Source organism: Columba livia, chromosome 14 (assembly GCF_036013475.1).
Source record: "Columba livia isolate bColLiv1 breed racing homer chromosome 14, bColLiv1.pat.W.v2, whole genome shotgun sequence".
Classification (NCBI taxonomy): domain Eukaryota; kingdom Metazoa; phylum Chordata; class Aves; order Columbiformes; family Columbidae; genus Columba; species Columba livia.
In genome coordinates, this window is record NC_088615.1 from 1458246 (window position 1) to 1476561 (window position 18316).

The window sequence follows — 18316 nt, forward strand, 5'->3', positions numbered from 1 at the left end:
AAGTTGAGATGTCAGTAGTTTCAGGTATGCGTTGTTTCACGTCGTAGTGCTGACGTACCTCGGAATTCAGTAAGTTAGAAAATAACTTAGGAGAGATTGTTCCATACTAAATTCCTACCAAATTGTTGTGTTAATTAGTGAAATGTGTTTAGTAATCTTTTGATTGCTCGCGATGGTTGTTGTTTAATTTGTTAATAAGAAATATCACTAGAGAGTTGTTAATACAGCAATAACTGGAACTTAACAGCTGCTAAGTGAGGTTACTCTTATTGGAACAGATGCAGGTCTTGCCCTGAATTGTAAGGAGAGCGGGAGCTCGGTCCCCGCTCAGTGCTGGGATGTGGAGCTGCAGCTCTCATTGTATGACTGGGGGACTCCAGACAGGTGATTTGGACTCCCACTCAGGAATATGCAGCACTAGCCGTTGGAGTGGAGAAAACATGGTTATAAAGACAGTGCAGAAAATATTCCTCAAGAGATTTAGGTTCGGAAGGTATTTAGACAGTGGAATTTTAAAATATTACAGGAAGATGGTACTCAGGTCACTAAATCGTAACATGCTTTTTCATCAGTAAATAAATGTGTGTTACTGGACGGAAAGGAGCCTGTGGGGACATCTGAGGTGCACTGTTGAATACCTGTGATGAGCAGTTTGGATTGTACGGCCAGTTGTTGAGCACGGTGTGTTTAACTGGGGGGGATCCCGGTTTGTCTGGGCAGTCGCAGCGTGTGCAGCTGGTGCTGCTGGAGCCGCCGTGTGTGTCCCCAGCGGCCCTGCGGCAAAGCCCCGGAGCCTCCACGGAGTTTAAGCAACTGCTAAACCTCAGTACTTGGATTTGCAGTCTCTGCAGAGCTTAGAAACAAAGCCTAAAACTGTTCAGGAGAGAGAATTGATTTGGGGAGGAGTAAAGCAGCAAGCAGACGTTAGCAACGGCAGATTAGCAATGGCAGAAGGTACCGTAGTCATCAGGGTGGAGCTGGTGCTTATCTGAGCGGGGACACGGGCGGTTCTTGGGGCGCTGGTGCCATGGGGTTTGGAAGCCTGGCCGGGTTGTGTGTGTCAATGGCTGCGTCAGACGCCTCCAGGAGCTGTAGATGGTGAATTTACCGCACAGGCTGGGGCTTTGTCCTCTCTGTTCATCAGCGTGAGGTGTCCCTGTGCCAGCTGTTAATTTGTGAGATGTTTATCGGTTTATATTTCAGATACGCTTGGTCATGCCTTTCTTAAAGTAGTATTATACATGCCCGTCCTGCATTGCATTGCTTGGTATGCTGTTGTTTCTGCGTTACAACAGTAGATAGTACATTGCTGTGCAAATCTGGTTCCTTCCAAATCCAGGATCCTTCTGCTTAGCAATAATCTGATAAATGCAGGTTATGAAATATATCTACATAGATGGCCTTTGGTCATGATAAATCAAGAGTGTGAAATCCTGCGAAGCTGGGGAGTAGTTTTATGCTGTTTAGGTACTAAGAACAGACTAACTTATGGCTCTCAGAATGTTTCTGGTGTCCAGTCTTTAGCCTGAAGTGTCATTTTGAGCCATGTGTCATTTAGGGGAGCAGGGACAGTGTCTTGTGAAGACAGCTGACTTTTCTCCCTGAAGTCGTTACTTATCCTTCCAAAAATGTATTTTTTTTCCCAAGGCAAAGACATTGAGCAGAGTGCATTGTTGAGACAAATGAGAAATCATAAAAATATTCATCACCTCTTTGTTAAAGTGGAAAAACAGACCTGAGAAACAGTGACATGGAGATGGAGAGAGGGGTTTCCTGGAGCCAGGAGCGTCTGGAAAGCCTGGGCTGCATTTCTGCCTCTAATGGGGTCTGGTGTGTTAGTGAGGAGCTTGATTACAGCCTCTGGGTCGTCCTCTGTGCCAGCAATGGGTGCAAGCCCCGTGGAGCCCGTGTTGCTGTCTGTGGTGAACGGCAGCTACAGCAGCTGCAAAACTGACCTTAGTGCATATAATGCATGGAGTGATGAGAGAAATTAACACAAGGAAGGCTTTTCTAGAAGGCAGCATTGACCTAACTGTGCTTTCAACTTATGATTTGGCATCAATTTTCCTTTCAGGAAAAGATTCTGAACAATTCATCGAGCTGCCCTCCTGCTCAGTCTACGGAAAGTTCCAAGTCAAGAAGAGCAAAACTTGTCTTTGATGACAGGTGAGGACAGTGGAAGGTGCCTTTCCCGTTGCGGGCGGTGGGAGCGCAGGCAGCTCCATGCCGAGAGGAGTCCTGGTTTTGCTGCCCGGAAGATGTTAAACGCCAGGCGTGCGGAGCCGCTCGTTGTTCCTGCAGCGACGTGTGTCCGGCTGCCCTGGGCGGACAGCGCGGTCCTGCAGCCGCGTCCTGCGCTGCGCCGTCCTGCGAGCAGGAGACTTCACACAGCTCGGGGGTCTTGTGGTGTAAACGCTGCTGGGTCCTTTTCAGCTTCCCAGCCCTGCTGCTGCCTGGTCTCTTCTGAGCAGAGCCCGTGTCCCTGCAGTCAGGCGTTGTGGTCATTGAGAGCAGGGAGGAGGCTTTGGTTTTTGAAATTCCAGCTCCACAAGAGCGGGATTGGGCTTTAGTCCTGGGCGGTCAAAGGAAACACCTGGAAAAGAAAATATTTCAGCATCTTGTGCAGACTTTGGGTTTCACTTGTACCAACTCATACTGTAACTAATCATACTACTTAACTTTTTAAACAGTTTTATCATTGGACAACAGTAAGAAGCTAAAGTCATAAAAGGAAATGCAATATGGGTGGAGCTGCGTCCATTCATTTGTGTTCTCTGTTGCAGGACTTACTCAGCTGATCATTATTTACAAGAAGCAAAGAAGTTAAAACATAATGCAGATGCATTGGTGAGTAAATCTCCAGCCCTTTCCCAGAGTCTGCACGTTACACTGGGGTTTGGTTCCTGCTTTCACCTTTTTGCTGCCCTGCTCTCCTGGGGCTTTCTGGTGTTAGATTGGTGCAAGAGGAATTGCGGTTTTGTGTATTGTTGAAATTTGCTGTTTGATGTTGGAATACGTTCTGAAATAAACGCGGTTATGTTATACAGCATTCAAATGTGCTTTTCTCACTTTGTGTTTTTTTTTCTACTGATCATTACTTGCCATTTATTTTACATTTATTGGCAGAAATGTATCGATTGTAACGGTTCCTATTTTGATTAATAAAGATGTGTTTGAGCCTAGTTATAGTGATTTAAAATTCACGGTCCAAAACCGCAATTACATTTGCACCGAGCTAATGCGTCCTGTCTGGGTTTTGTCCTTGAAACCGTTTCCCAATGTCCCCAGTCCGACAGGTTTGAGAAGGCCGTGTACTACCTGGACGCTGTCGTGTCCTTCATCGAGTGTGGGAATGCATTGGAGAAAAACGCTCAGGAATCCAAGTCCCCGTTCCCTATGTATTCAGAAACTGTGGAATTAATCAAGTAAGCGTTGCAAAGCATATACAAAAGTCAAGTGGGTGGGAAAGAGGCAAAGAAGAGCCGCTAGATTTACTAATGTTTTGCCACCAGCTTTTGAGATCTCTTACCATAAAACTGGACCACTTACCAGTTTGTTCCAGTTGCTGGGGCTTAAAGTGTTTTCCTGCGGGTTGAGATCCTTTCTGCTGGGGCTCATCAGGTCTCTCTACAACACAAAGCACGAGAAGCAAATTATTCCAATTGCTACCTAGTCAGCGTTTTGTTCGGGGTCTGAGAGAGGTTCCTGAAATGGTGAAGACAGTTGAAAGTAGAAATGCAAAGAACGTCAGTGGTTGGTTATTGCTAATGCTACCGTAATCTTCATTTTGTTGTTTACTTGATGTCTTTGTTTGCAGATACACTATGAAACTGAAGAATTACTTGGCACCGGATGCTACGGCTGCAGATAAAAGGCTGGCAGTGCTTTGGTATGTGCGTTCTGACCTTAATACAGTGCACTGATTAATTTGAAGTGTTTCATCTACATGAAATGCTGTATTATGTTGAGTTTTCAAGCGTTTCTGAACCGAATCTGAGAGTTTTTCACTTGGCTGTGCATAGAGCTTAGTGCTGCGTCTGATTAGCGACGCTGGGGCAGAGGGTCAGTGACAATGAGGGCCAAGTCTTTGAAGTACTGGGGAGGAGCAGAAAGGATGGGGGTCCTCGCTGTGCTCTCGCCCAGTGCTGCGTCTAGATTTGAAGTGGCTGTGGAGAATGGGCACGGGCGCCCTCAGTTAACGACACGGCTGCAGGAGGGGCAGGCAGCCAGGACCAGTGCGTGGCGGTGGAAATGGAAGGGGTGGCCGCAGCAGAACGGGTTGGGCTCAGAATGTCCTGACACGAGCGCAGAATAATGAAACCCTTGTGGAGAAGTTACTTAGTCTTGTCTCCTAAGCTCAGAACTAATTGTATCAGCAAAATCACAAAAAAAAATAGTTTTGCCTTAAGGCACACAGAGCTGTTCTTATTTCCCTGAGGATTTAAAGGTGGTTATGGGTTTTTCTGGTTGAGTTACCACTTGAGAGCTGCCTTGTCTGAGTCGGCAGAGGAAGCTTTGGGAACGCAGCTGCTGGGCTTGTGACTTCACTGAGTTCATACTGGGCTGTGACTGTGAATGCTTTGTTGTTCTGCTTTGCTCAGTCTCCGGTGCCAATCTCTGCTGTACCTACGGCTTTTCAAACTGAAAAAGGAAAGTGCATTGAAATATTCTAAAACTCTGACCGAACATCTGAAGGTAACTGCATCTGTATTTTCTTTGAATATTAAAACCTAATAAAATTAAAGCTCTTAATCACTTAGAATTCCTCAATCCAGCTTTCAGACTGCTACATGTGAACTTGGAATACACCCTATATGTTGCTAAAATAATCCCTTCGTTTATGTCTTAGTCGTGGGTAAAAAAGGGTATTTTCCCAAATTTGAATTTACTTTGGTGTTATTCAGAAATTTGGTTATCGCTTAAATAAAAAACTACAAAACTTAATTTGTTCGAAGATAACCAATTAAATAACCAGATAATGCGTAACTGGTTAAAGTATAAACATAAATCAGGTGACAAATTTCTTTTTCCCCAAACAGAATTCCTATAATAATTCTCAAGCACCATCACCTGGTATGGGAAGGTGAGTAGTAAAAGCTGTTACCTGTGTTTCTTGTGGCTGTTTTGTACCTGTGTGTGGGGTGCTGAGTGCGGCTTTGCACTCTGAGCTGTTGGGGTGATTGTTCTGAGGGTGCGGATTTGCCGTGGTTCTCTGTGTCAGTCTTGGACACGAGGTCTGAAGGCTGCCGCTCTGCAGAGCCTGTCAGCAGGAAAAAGGGTCATCATGTCACTAACACACGTCACTTAGTGAGTTTTGGTGGTTTATTTAGTGCTTTTCCCATTCAAACGATAGCTTTGCTAATGCTGCAAGCCCAGGTGCTTACAGGTACTTTCAGGGTTGTCTGTTGCGTAGTGTAGCAATTCAATCTGTTCTGTAAGACCTCCCAAGGGGCCTTTGGGAGGTGACCCTGTGAGGTTGAGGGCACTGCAGATTTGCATCGTGTTATCTGAAAGTGTAAATCATGGCACGGTAGTTCCCATGCAGTTGTAATGTTTTCATTATTGTTCTTTAAGGTTCGGTTAATTTAAACAATGAATTTAAGACTACTGAATTAAGAGGCAATGAGGTTTGGTAATTACGTTTTGTACGTGAAGCTAAAACATAAAAGTTGGAGGATCCTCAGGAGTTGAGTTTTGTTTTAGGGCAAATCCTGACTTCTTGATGTATAACGTGGGAGAGCTTTAGCGTCTCACACCCGAGAAGGGGGGAGACAGCTCTCTGAGGGCATCTCACAGCATCACATGCCTAAAGTACATCTATATATATAGATGTATCTAGATGCATTTTCCAATGTGGTGTTTCTCTTTGCGGCGCAGCAAGCCCGTGGGTATGCCGTCTCCAGTCTCTCCAAAGCTGTCTCCAGGGAATTCAGGAAATTACTCTTCTGGGGCAGCCAACCCTTCAGGGAGCGGGTCCTCGGTGACGATCCCGCAGAGGATCCATCAGATGGCAGCCAGCTACGTCCAGGTCACCTCCAACTTCCTCTATGCCACTGAAATTTGGGACCAAGCCGAGCAGCTGTCTAAAGAACAGAAAGGTAAGAGCTGGCACAGGTGGGTGATAACGTCAGAGGTACCGACTGTGCTGAAACGCTCACGGGCTTTGAGTTTTGGAGCTGCGCTTTGTGGTGCGCGGGATGCTCGACCAGGTCCTCTGCGGAAGTAAGATGGAAAGTTAAACCTCTGATTCCAGCCAAGTTTTCCCACAGTTTAACCGTACTCTAATTTTCCTTATCAACCAGTCTTCTGCCAAAGAGTAGAGAAGTTGCTTAGAAAGGACATTTTACCTTTATTCTTCCATCACTGAGCCTCTTTTGTTTCTCCTGTCTTAATCCAAAAGGTTCATGCTGAAGGGATGGGGGTAGGGTGTGCTGTTTCCGCGCTGCAGCCCGTGTGAAGGAGTACGTGCAGGTTAACTGGTGTTTCTGTTGTTTTAGAGTTCTTTGCTGAACTGGATAAAGTGATGGGCCCTCTGATTTTTAATTCGAGCATCATGACAGACCTGGTGCGTTACACCCGTCAGGGGCTACACTGGTTGCGCCTGGATGCCAAGTGATATTTGGAACTGAAGGAACGGCAAACGGAACACGTTTCTCTCGCTGCCTCTGATCGATCTCCACAACACTGTGTCGTGTCAATAAGGAAGACTGCCATAACACATCGTCCGGGACACTACGAGCAAGGAACGCGGCCACGTCTCCCGCCCTCATTCGTGGTTTGTGTTTTAACCCCTAAGCGTCTGGTCAATGGACTTCTTCAGTATTCCCGTTTTTTTAAGTTATTTAAATATTTTAAAATTTGCTACACTTAAAGGTGTGGTTTTGCTGATCTATCATGGATAGACCATTGGAATTCCAGTCATAATACAGAAATAGTCAGTTTAAATCCTATTTATTTTAATTATTTTAATTTTAATTTTGAAAAGCCCAGTTTGGGGCAGTTTTTAGCTATTTCTTCCCTAAATTTACCCTTTTGAGTACTTAGCGAAAATTAAACATAGACACTTTATTGAAGTACCTTGTGAGCTTTGTTACTCTGTGATGTCTTGTGGTGGTAGAGCCTGTAAAAGGAAGTAGGGTTGGTAGGTTCTAACCGTAGGGACACCATACTTTCCATGCCTAATGCCTATGAGTCGACTAATAAATGACAACTACAGATTTATTATTGCAGAATTTGTACTAAATAGAAAAGTTCCAGATATTCTTCTACGTATTAAGATGTTTCATTTAAATGAATTATAAAGAAATTTATATGGAAAAGTATTTAGCTGGACCTGACTTGGATTGTTTTCAAGGCAGTTTCAAAACATCGATTAACACTATAATAATCACAAAACATTACAGTAATTTGCATTTAATGTAATATCGAAGTAATGGTGTAGGAACGACGTTCGGTCTGCTGGGCGCGACGCGTACAGGAAAGGCTTCTGAAACCGACAATCTTGGGCTTTTTTGTATCTCTTCACTTAAAATACGTCTCGTTTCCTTGCTTGTCATTTTTTGACACTTAGCAAATCGGTTAAAAAACCAACAGTAGTGAAATTCCTACCAAACCGTCATTTGCATCATTTCCATTGACTGAGGAGGCAGGAATCCGGAGCAGAAGCCGCGGTCGGTGTTTTCCCCCGCGGGGCTGGTGGGTGTTGGGCACTACGGGCTGACGGTGCAGCCAGCGCAGGGACGTTCTCTGCTTCGGTGCAGAACGAATCGAACGCTTGGATTGACCCCATGAAGGGTCCTGTTCGTGTTTCACGGAGCGTAACATTCACTTGTGAGGGAGCGACCGGGTGCGAGGGGCTTGTTTGGAGCTGCAGGTGGCTGCTCCCACACCGTGCAAACCAAAGTACCTTTCCACGCGAGGTGCTTGCGCGAGTCAGAGGTCCGAAGCGCTTCTGCCGTCGGTATTGTGAGTGCCCCTACCACGTCTGCTGTGCCTTATGCCTTACTTTTAGATGAAGATTTTCTGAACTGTTTACAAGATGTTTTACAGCAGGACCAGGTATACTGTATGCAGTGGTCTTCTGCAGTACTTTGGTAAAATTCCATTTCCTTTGTAAAAGTCCCGGCGTCTATCCCGCAAACTGCCTCCTCCTTGCGGTGGTCTCCTTTCCAAGAGTCAAACTCGGAATCCTCTGGAGTGAGATTGTGGAATGCTGCTTTGTTTTCTCTCCCATTTAACTCTTTCTTTTGTACCAGATAGGAACGTGCATGTTCAGGAAAATTATTGCACTAAATTTTTGTGTAGTTGTAGTTAAGTGCCAAAATCACGGCAACCTCGAGAGAAGGAATAGAATTCTACGCTACTTAGTACTGCAGTATGTCCTATGGGCTTTAAGAGTTTAGAAGTTTTGCAAATTAGTAACCTACTACAAGGTAGCTGCATATTCGTAGAGCTTCCTTTGCGTTCCAGCGTGTTTTGTACTTCCAGAAAAGCTTTGCTACGTCCGAATTCGTCCGTGGTTAACAGACCGGCGACTCCTCCCGGGAGAGCTGAGTTTACCCGCAGGTCTGGTGGAGCGTCCTTTCCATTGAATCACTGTGCGAGCTCACGTTTCTGTTGGTGTTTGCTGTTTGAGACGGAACTCTGTACCCTCCAGCTCCGCATCCTGGTTAACGGGACACTGTCGACTATTTTTCCTTTAATACTCTAAAGTGCCTAGCACACTTTTGACGCTATATAAGAAAAACCTTCTTGGAAGTTGCGTTCGTAGTTATGTTTGTGTAGTGCTGCACTGGCCCCCGGGCCGGTCTTTGGCTTGCTCCGTCGTGCACAGTTACCATTCCTCTTGGCAGGAATGCTCTCATCTCTGGGAATTTTTTTTCCTTAACTAGAGTCCCACAAATACCTTTTGGTGTCACGCTAAATCGGTCTCTTAAAAATGTATCGCTTATCCCTAGATCAGTGCATCTTATACAATTTGTCTTCAAACGACCGGAAGACTTTGTACCTGCTGTCAAAGTGGCCCCGAGCTGTCGGGGTCCCGGCGGAGCGGTTCCCTCTGCGGTCACAGATCCTCTCGGTGCTGGCCCAGCTCTGTCTGTCTGTCTGTCCGTCCGGAGCTGCGCGGCGGGCTTGTCAGTCAAGGAAACGCCTTACGCCTCTGGGGCTGTTTCAGACAGGTACATTTAAACTTCGCAATTCTTCAAGCGCATCTTAATTTGGGAAAAGTCATGTACTTTTGTCAGATCTCATAGATTAAAAAAGAGCAAAAACCAAACCCAAACCACAACTGCGTAATGGGCCGGAATCCCGGTGCCACAGAGCGGGTGAAGGGCTGGACGTGTCCTCGCAGCCGGCACCGCAGCCCTGGAAATGGTGTCGCTTCGGTTCCATGTGCTGGTGACTGACGAGGAGGGAGCCCCCGACTCCTGCTTCCTCCAGGATTCCCCAGACAGTTGCGTATTAAATACATATCAACGCTGTAATTTTAATTCCCTCGCTGAATGCAGTCCCAGTTGGCGAATCTTAGAAACGGCTCAATCAGACTAGGCTTGCTCAGAGATCGATACGCTGTGAATTTGCTGACACGTTGCAGGGTCCTGGGTGATAAGGTACAACCGTCTGTAATTATAAACCAACCTTCAGGAGACCAGAGTAAAACAGCCCGAGACTTTTCTTTTGATTTGAAACTCTCAGCCATAGAGCAGAGCGTACGGATGGCTCTGCTTGGCTTTTGATGGCAGTATGCAATTTGTATTGTATGTGTCTTTTAATATATATGTATATATCTATGAACTCCGTCTGTCCAAAGTATATGTTATACTTGTTTTTAGATAATGGTGCAACTGACTATATTGATATATTATTTATTGAGTGCTGAATCACCATCTTATTGGTGACGAATCTTGCATATTATACAGGAGTGCAATGTATATTCCTTTAGATTGCTGAGGCTTGATTGCTGTGATAACAAAAAAAATGCCCCGAAATGTATTTATGAATGGCCCCAACATACAGAGAGTCCGTACTTTATGGAAATAATGTAGCTCTTGCCTGGGGCAAGTAAAATAAAGCCGTAGGCAGATAATTATGTAGCTTGCCAAAATGGCAAACTACTGGAAAGAGAGAGACTACCTTTGCTGTATTTAATATTGCATTTGCCTGACGGGTGTTTGCTGTCACTGCAGTGTTTGTACTAAGGCAGACACAAGAGGGCCTGAGCAAGTCGAGTTTGAATTGCCCATTGGGGAGTAAACAACTTCCAAATTCTTAGATTTCCGACAAATACTTTGGTCAGGGTTTAAATGACTGCGCCTGGTGAACGGGTGTTACAGAAAGCGCTGTGTTTCCAAGGAACGCGGTGCATTCCGTGCCCCGGCCGTACAACGGGGAGCCAGAGCTTCCGCCAGCCAACTCACTCACATCCGGACCCGTCCTGGGAGACGCGTTTCCCCAGGTGGGAAAGTTCCGTGAACTCGAGCAATCGGGGAATCGTGATGCGCATCCAGCTCCGTGGCTTTCCGAGGACTCGGTCCCAGCGCCGCGGTGCCGTTTGCGACCAGCGGCGCCGGCAGTTCCGCTCGGCCGCTCCGTGGTGTCCAGCTCGCGGCGCGGTCCGTGCCCGCGTCCTGCTGACGTTGTGCCGAGTTTCACCCGATGCGCCCTGCGGAGCAGGTGGAGATGCTGGGTCACACTCAGAACTCGCCCGCGGTATCTTGGCGTAAACGCTTCACCTCTTTTCATTTCAGTGGTGCTCAGCGGCAGCGTGTCGGTTCCTGGGGTGACTGGTTGGGACGCAGCCGTCCCCGTCCTCGGTTTTATACCTACCCTGACAGCCCGTGTGGTTTGTGCTCACCCCAGTGGTTTGTGCTCAGCGCCGTGGTTTGTGCTCAGCGCCGTGGTTTGTGCTCAGCGCCGTGGGTTGTGCTCAGCGCCGTGGGTTGTGCTCAGCGCTGTGGGTTGTGCTCACTCCAGTGGGTTGTGCTCACTCCAGTGGGTTGTGCTCAGCGCCGTGGGTTGTGCTCAGCGCCGTGGGTTGTGCTCACTCCAGTGGGTTGTGCTCAGCGCCGTGGGTTGTGCTCAGCGCCGTGGGTTGTGCTCGCGCCCGTGGGTTGTGCTCAGCGCCGTGGGTTGTGCTCGCGCCCGTGGGTTGTGCTCACCCCAGTGGGTTGTGCTCACCCCAGTGGGTTGTGCTCAGCGCCGTGGGTTGTGCTCAGCGCCGTGGGTTGTGCTCGCGCCCGTGGTTTATGCTCACCCCAGTGGGTTGTGCTCAGCGCCGTGGGTTGTGCTCGTGCCCGTGGTTGCGCACAACGTCCCCAGCCCTCACGGACCGGGCGCGACTCTTGCAAGCACAGTTCCTGACATTTGTATCTGGTCCCCCTTTTAAATTGTTTTAGGAAATTTTGTATATGGAGGATAAAGTGCTTATATATTTATTAAAAATCCTTTATCTTATTTGAAATTATTATTTGGTGCAGAAGGGTTTTTCTTTTGGGGGGGAGGTAACTTTTAACCCGTCACTTATAAACGAAGCCCTTACTAGTCAAACAGAAGGTACTGTTAGTAACTAATGGCATGTCTCTGTTTCATGCTTTGTACATGACGAGTCCATGTGTTACATTTTGTTTCTATCAAAATATTTAGGCATCTGTCGTCAACCAAAACTTAAAAAACCACAAAACCCCCCTGTGATTTTATTTGTTGCAATACATTTGGAATTTCAAAGGGTACTTTGGGGCTCAAAATTAGGATTTCTAAGTCAGTATGTGCATTTCACGTAATAAAGCTGTTAATGGTGAGCAAAGTATTATATACTAACTAGATTTTTTTCCACATCTGTATAGTATATTCTATGTATTTTGTGGTATTGAGATTATAGAAAGTTTAGTGTCTGAAACATGCGTTTAATGTGTATTTTTAAACAAATTTATGGCAATTAAAATATTTGGAGAAAAGGGTATCACATTTCAATTTGTAAAGATCTTTTTAACTACTGTGTCATTAAAATGCTTTGTACAATGCGAAACTGTAACTGGAGAAACTAAGTTTAATAAATATCAAATAGATTTTCTGTATTAAACTTCAGCCCCTGTGCCTGGCTCTGTCGCGTGGGCGTTCTTGCAGCTTGGGGCAGGTGTTTTCAATCCTGGTGTGGATGACCACGGTAAATAGTGTCTGTGTCCCAGACTTGAGATTTGTCCAACCCACAGCGCCTTTGTTCCTCTGTGCCCTCAAGTGAACATACAAATGGATTTCGATCAGCGTTTTTAAATAGTAGATGCTCCAGTGGCTCAAGTCAGTCTAGGACATTGAAGTAAATTTGTTTAGAAGTAATTAAAATGAATACTTTTTGTTGCAGTTATCACTGGCTGCATTCGGGGTGTTGCAGATGCTGTCAGCATTACCGGTTTGTTTGCTCCCTCTTTGTAGTCGCCCGTTACCTGGCGCTGGTCAGAGCTCGGCTGTCGGGACCGCGATGGGACCGGAGCGACTCCCCCCGTCGGGTACCAGGATGAACGTCTGACGTCCCGTTTGAAGTAAGTGCAGACACCTGGTGCGCGCTCGCCACGCTCCCCGCACGGGACACAAGGGACACACGCTGCTTTGCTGAGTTTTAATTTTTAATTCACACCTTAAAAAAAAGTAATTAAATATTACAACAACCAAAAAACCCAACAAAAAATAAACACAAAACCCAAACCAAACGTGGGATGCAGAGTCCTTTTATTGAGCTTGGCCAGAGCGGCGTCCTGAAGCGCGTGCCGCCGAGGTGCAGCCGTGGGGACGGAACACGCTCGAGCTCTTTGAGGTCCTTTTAGCAGTTCGTCTGACAGATGTTAAATGTATTTATTGCTCGATTTGCTGTTCTAGCTTTGAACGGTCAATAAATATTTCACAAGTGGAGGGGAGGGTTGTTCACAGTAACAGCGCTGGGTGGTTTTCATCCTGCCAGGTCACTCGGCGGCGGTTCGAAGGAAACAGCGGTTTTTCCTGGAACACAAAGCGGGTTGAGGCAGGTCAGGCTCGTCCCCAGAGACGCCCCCTCCCGTCCTGCAGCGATTCCCGTTGTCTCCATTGAGCTTCTGTTCTTTGCTTTGCACAACAACTCCAAAACGCACCTTACCCTGTGCTATAGGGTCAGGCTGCGGTATGGAATTTACACCAGGAATGCCTTTCTGTCTGTATCTTCCTGCAGCTGCTGATACAGTGCCCGTGTTGATCAGTAGAACCAAACGATGCATTTTGAATGTGTGCAGAACAGCAGCACAACTACCACGTCCACCAAAACGGCTAATTTTGCCTTGTCTCTATTTGCTTTCTGGGACATGTGCAGTAGGTACCATACAAATCACCTTTCAGTCACTAAGGAGTAATTCTAACTAATCAATTTAACTGCGTACAGTTGGACAATTTGCTTATGTTCACGAGAACTGAATGGCTTTTGATATTTAAGTGGCCTCTTAAACTATGAGCTTAAGGAATCGCTGTAAAGTGATTAATTTAGGGTACGATACTGCTTTTAATTGACATACGCTTTAAAGTAAATAGTAATGGCTTTAAGACGGGCTATTTTAGAGGTGTCTGATTATTGGAAAGCTGTCTGGAATGTCGTGTTCTTTTTTGAAAAGACAAGTTACTTGGGGTTGCAATGTAATCCTGGGCACGTGGACTCTGCTCTGTTTGCATTGCTTGCAAAAGAGGTCTGAAGCGATTGCCACATCCCTATCCCTGGTATCTTTTTTTATGCACAAAATTAAATCCCTATCTCATTTGGGTGAGATTAAGCTGGAACTTCCCCTTCACAACCCACTGTTGGGTGTCGCTGAGCCTGAGCACAGACCAGGGTTTACCTGCAGAGCATGGTGATGCATTCGCTGTTATCCCTGCACGAGGCTCCGACGGGCCTGAGCGAGACTCCTCTCCAGAACGGCGTCATGCGCCTCTCCCGTGCTGCCCGGGCCGGCACCGCCGCCGCCCGCGCCTGCAACAGACGAACCGCGTGGGGCCACCGTCAGAGCCGCGGTGACCGTCAGAGCCGCGGTGACCGTCAGAGCCGCGGTGCCCACAGGCGCTTGGTCGTTCTGGTGCTGAGGTCGATAGCATTACGTGAAAAACTTTAAATCTCCCTCCTTTTCATTGTAGCGTGCTCTGTTAAAGTATAATTGCTTGTATCCTAACCCCAAAGAAGTGAGAAGTATGATAATCAGCTACATTTTTTAATCTTCTTGGGAGAGACAGCACAATTACTGGGTAAGTTATGCCCCAGAGTAACTCAGTATTCACTAGGCAGTTACTCTACGTTTTTATGGTGCTGAATCCTCTATAAGAGCCGTACTGTCACCTCTAGCTCCTGACGGTTATTAATGCAAACTATAACAGTTTTTATAACTGCCTGACCGTTTGCATTCCCACTTCAGATAGTTCATCTCTGCTTACCTGGCTGAGCAGCAGCGTGCAGAGCAACACGACCAGCGTCACTTTCCACCAGTGCATCTTGGCAGAGGAGCTGTCGCTTCACCGCAGGACCAGTTTTGGGCGGAGGGAGGAAAAGCCCCAAGTAGAACCTTCCAAGCTTCAGCTGGATTTTTATAGACTTCATTCTCTTATCGTTGCATCACCTGTCAGTCATTACAGGAACAAAGTTCGTTTCGGAGCAAGAGGGAATTACCAAGTTAGCATCTGCCGGAGCAATCTGGTTCAAGGCCTGTCTGTCGAGCTAATGATTTACTCTCCTTCCACTTGTACTTTGGCTGCCCAGCGCACCAGATGTGCCAACTGGTCCTTTTTTTAAAGCCTACCCAACGCATTACCAGAACCCCGCGCTGTGTTTGCAAGCCAAAGGGTGCCTGGCCCAAAGCGTTCTGGTAAAGATAAAAGCCGTAACGTTACTTCACGTTGGTGACATTCCCGGTGTGCGCGGCTTTGTCAGCTGGGCGTGTTGTCTTAACCTTGTTTGGAGCAAAGAATCACGCTTTTGATTCTGCCTCTCAGTCTTGGTACACGAAAGAATCACGAGGAACGTACTTAACCTTCCTTTCCACACACACAGCATTTCAAAAGTGGATGTAGTACTTTGCAGATGGGTTTGGGGATGTAGGAAGTGCGTTGTGCGTGATAAATAATAGGCTTCTTCCAAGGATTCTAATGTGTCATTAAAGATAATAATCTCTGGACAACTAATCCCTGAAGTAGCACACCATTCGTCTCTTAAAAGGTGTCACAGCTCCCATTGATGTGGAAGGACAGTTTGCAATTAATTTGTTTGTTCCATTGTGACATGAGACTGCAGCATCCTAGAGAAAAGGATGTTGAAGAGCTGCCTGTCACCTCATCTTCTCTATAATCTTCTCAATTTACAGACCCGGGGACAGATGGACAAAGTGGATGTCGAAGGTTCCTGGTCTGTACACGGATGTGCTGGGACTCGCTGCTCCTCCTCCTCATCCCTGAGGTTTTGTGCCTCTGGCTCCCACATCTGTCCCACGTACGTCACATCTGTCAGGTACAGGATTTTTGAGATTGCAGAGTAACATGAAGAGAATATCAACTCATCCATGTTAAGTGTGTGCAGGTTTGGGAGGACACAATGTTCTAAGTTACTTCAAGTAGAAAAGTACTGCATAAAGCAGCGAAATTGCAAATTTTAGCTAAATTGCAAATACAAACCTGGGTGTAATAAGCTGCCATTTTCTGTGATTGCTTCACATGGAAGCAGAAGTGCCAGCGTGGAAGGCAAGTTACTTAGGTTAAGATAATGCCATGTTGTCAGATGATTGCCCCTTAGCCCAAACTTCACCAGGATTAAATAAAAACCTTTCCCAGCACATTGTCTGCAGCCACTCTTGGAAAATCTGTTCTTCTGGGGTTCTTCTCATACTCTTTCCTCTGCCCTGTTTGTCTTCCATCCCTGGGAGGAGGAATCAAACCCCTCGTTATTTTACCTTCCTGGGTCTTATGAAGCGAAGGAAACGGGTCAGTGGATCGTGGCACATCAAACAGCCAAACTTCAAAGTTCTCGCTTGTTTTTTCCCGTGAAGTCCTTTCTTTATGTGCATCTCAGTTCCCAATTCTGCTGGTGTCACCAGGCGCTGGTAGAAGAGGCAGGGAGACGGGGGGCGGCAGGAGGGCCTGGCGGCGTCTGTGCGGATTTCCAGGTTAGAAACGGCAGCTTTGCAGCTCCCACAGCGGCGCCCTCTCCAAGGCCCCGTTACTCAACGACTTTGCCTACGTAAGACTCGTATTTTGTGACAATATGTCAAAGTTGTTGTGTGTCCTGGGTTACTAATAGTGTCAGCAGTTTCTGTCTCTGTTCCATACCAGTGCCCGGTGGAAACAGTTCATTTACTCTGTGCAAGAAACTGAAGGAAAAAACAAAATAAACCAAAACTGGACCAATTGTTTCCATGTATGCAAGTCCAGCACAGCAAAGGTGCACCTTATAACAACCAAAAAGAATCCCCACAAAACATTGGTACTCCTGACATTTAGCAAAGGGAGAACAGAAATTAGTTAAGATGACTGAGAAATTTTCACACTCCTTGTTCAGATTCTGAAGTACCCACGGGCTGGACTCTCGAGTGGCCCGTGGCCAGAGGGGCTGGCTCCCCGCCCCGCGGCCTGGGGGAGCACGGGGGGCAGAGAAAGGCTTGAGGGGCTGGGGAGCCGCTCGAGGGGCCGGGGAACAGCTCGAGGAGCTGGGGAATGGCTCGAGGAGCTGGGGAACCGCTGCTGGGGATCAGCTCGAGGGGCCGGGGAAGCGCTCGAGGAGCCGCAGGACAGCGCGCGGTGCAGCACCGGGTGCGCGGTCCCAGCCCGGCTGCTGCCAGCGCCGCGGTGCCGGTGCCGCGCTGTTTGCTGTCGTCTGGCAGCCGGTTCAGTGGCAGTTCAGCTGGCTGTGAAACGGGGGCAGAGACCTCGTGAGCTGCTGCGCACCTTCGGCAGAGCTGAAACGTTGAGAAACAGGCATTCAGTGAAGCTGCCAACGGAGCCGTTCACCTGTGCTCTCATATGGGCTACGCGGCCGCTGCCACGGGTGCTCCTGGAGGCTGAATAAGTGGGACGCAAGCACAGGTTGGGAATGAAACCTGCCTCTCACCGTCTTTGCCAGCTCTCGCAATTGCAGTAGCCAGTTCCTTGCTCCCCCGTTGCTTAAGCTGCCTAGAAATACCAACGCACTGAAGCGCAGAGTTAATTTAAGCACAGGATATTTTTGGCACAACGGGCAGCACTGGTCAAATTGCGTTACTCCTGTTTCTGCCACCCTCAGGAACACAAGAGCAATAGGAACAGCCCTAGGGCTGAGCTTAGTCTCACGTGCTTTTTAATTAATATGAAATGCCCCAAAAGAATAAAGTGTTCAGCTATAAAAACTGCATTAACCCCCAAATTCCTGAAGTGATTGAGCATCCTTGTCTTCCAGACAGCCCAGCCCTGAGCAGCTGAACACAGGGAAACGTCACTGCCGCACCGCGGATAAGATAAACCCGGTACCAGCTCCAGGAGCAGCACGGCTGGAGATAAACGTGTTGCTTTGTGTGGGACACGAGCTCGAGACAGCTCAGGACTGAACAGAAAAGCTAAGGAGAAAGGAACCAGCCAGATGTTCTTGACCTTGAACACTGCAGCTTGTTTTTACACTTGGAACCCTGGGGTGAATTTCCTTGTCATGTACTTAAGTGACTCTACTAACAGCACTTGTTTTTAAATCAAGTGTTTAGCAGTTTCCAAGAATAAAACCTCTAATCCAGCCTACTAAGGCTAACTAGATATCAGAATTGCCGTTAATCATCTGATCAACATTAATTAATATGATAACCAGGTAGCAGCGACTGCCACAGAACAGCCCAGGTTGGAAGGGACCTTGGAAGATCACCTGGCCCAACCTCTGTTGGGAGGGAGCACGGACGCGATCTCCCAGCGCCTGTCGGGCACATCCCCAAAACCTGCAGCGAGGGGAGGTTCTCACGGTAACAAATTCCCGTCTCACGTGGGGATGAAGCCTCCCCGTGCAGGTCGTGCCCGCAGCCGCGTGGCTCCGTGTGAAGGGAGAAGCCCCTGTCCGGAGGCCAAAGTCCACGTTCCGTCTGAGCCTCCGGCCAGCTCGGGCGGCTTTGGTCCACGCCACATCACAGGGCCTGTTTGTCAGACACATCAGGGTCAGAGGACAAAGGAGTGATGGAAAGATACAGGGAGCAGCGAGTTCACCTTGGAGCCGGGATTTCAGATCACCGCTGGCTGAGCGGCCCCGGCTCCGCTGGATACACCGGGACACCTCTCAAAGAAAAATGAGTCAGAAAAGGCTGGAAATGCTCTATGC

General features: G+C 47.5%; 2 protein-coding genes across 5 annotated transcripts in view; one reads left to right on the forward strand and one right to left on the reverse strand.

The window, feature by feature from the left end:
* AFF4 (ALF transcription elongation factor 4) overlaps positions 1 to 12079 on the forward strand; it is a 44442-nt gene extending 32363 nt beyond the window's left edge. For all 4 annotated transcript variants that reach the window (XM_065029427.1, XM_065029429.1, XM_065029426.1 and 1 more), the window contains 8 exons: positions 2075 to 2166; positions 2784 to 2847; positions 3289 to 3425; positions 3818 to 3889; positions 4602 to 4695; positions 5040 to 5083; positions 5878 to 6098; positions 6498 to 12079. In XM_065029427.1, coding sequence (XP_064885499.1) covers positions 2075 to 2166; positions 2784 to 2847; positions 3289 to 3425; positions 3818 to 3889; positions 4602 to 4695; positions 5040 to 5083; positions 5878 to 6098; positions 6498 to 6616 — 843 coding nt within the window. In that variant the 3' untranslated portion in view covers positions 6617 to 12079. The remainder of the gene's footprint in view (positions 1 to 2074; positions 2167 to 2783; positions 2848 to 3288; positions 3426 to 3817; positions 3890 to 4601; positions 4696 to 5039; positions 5084 to 5877; positions 6099 to 6497) is intronic.
* Positions 12080 to 12593: 514 nt separating this feature from the next.
* On the reverse strand, positions 12594 to 18278 carry LEAP2 (liver enriched antimicrobial peptide 2). Its single transcript, XM_005512435.4, is given in 4 exon segments — positions 12594 to 12990; positions 13851 to 13981; positions 14437 to 14514; positions 14516 to 18278. Coding segments are annotated over 4 exon segments (330 nt in total). The 5' UTR covers positions 14600 to 18278; the 3' UTR covers positions 12594 to 12953.
* Between the last annotated feature and the right edge of the window lie 38 nt (positions 18279 to 18316).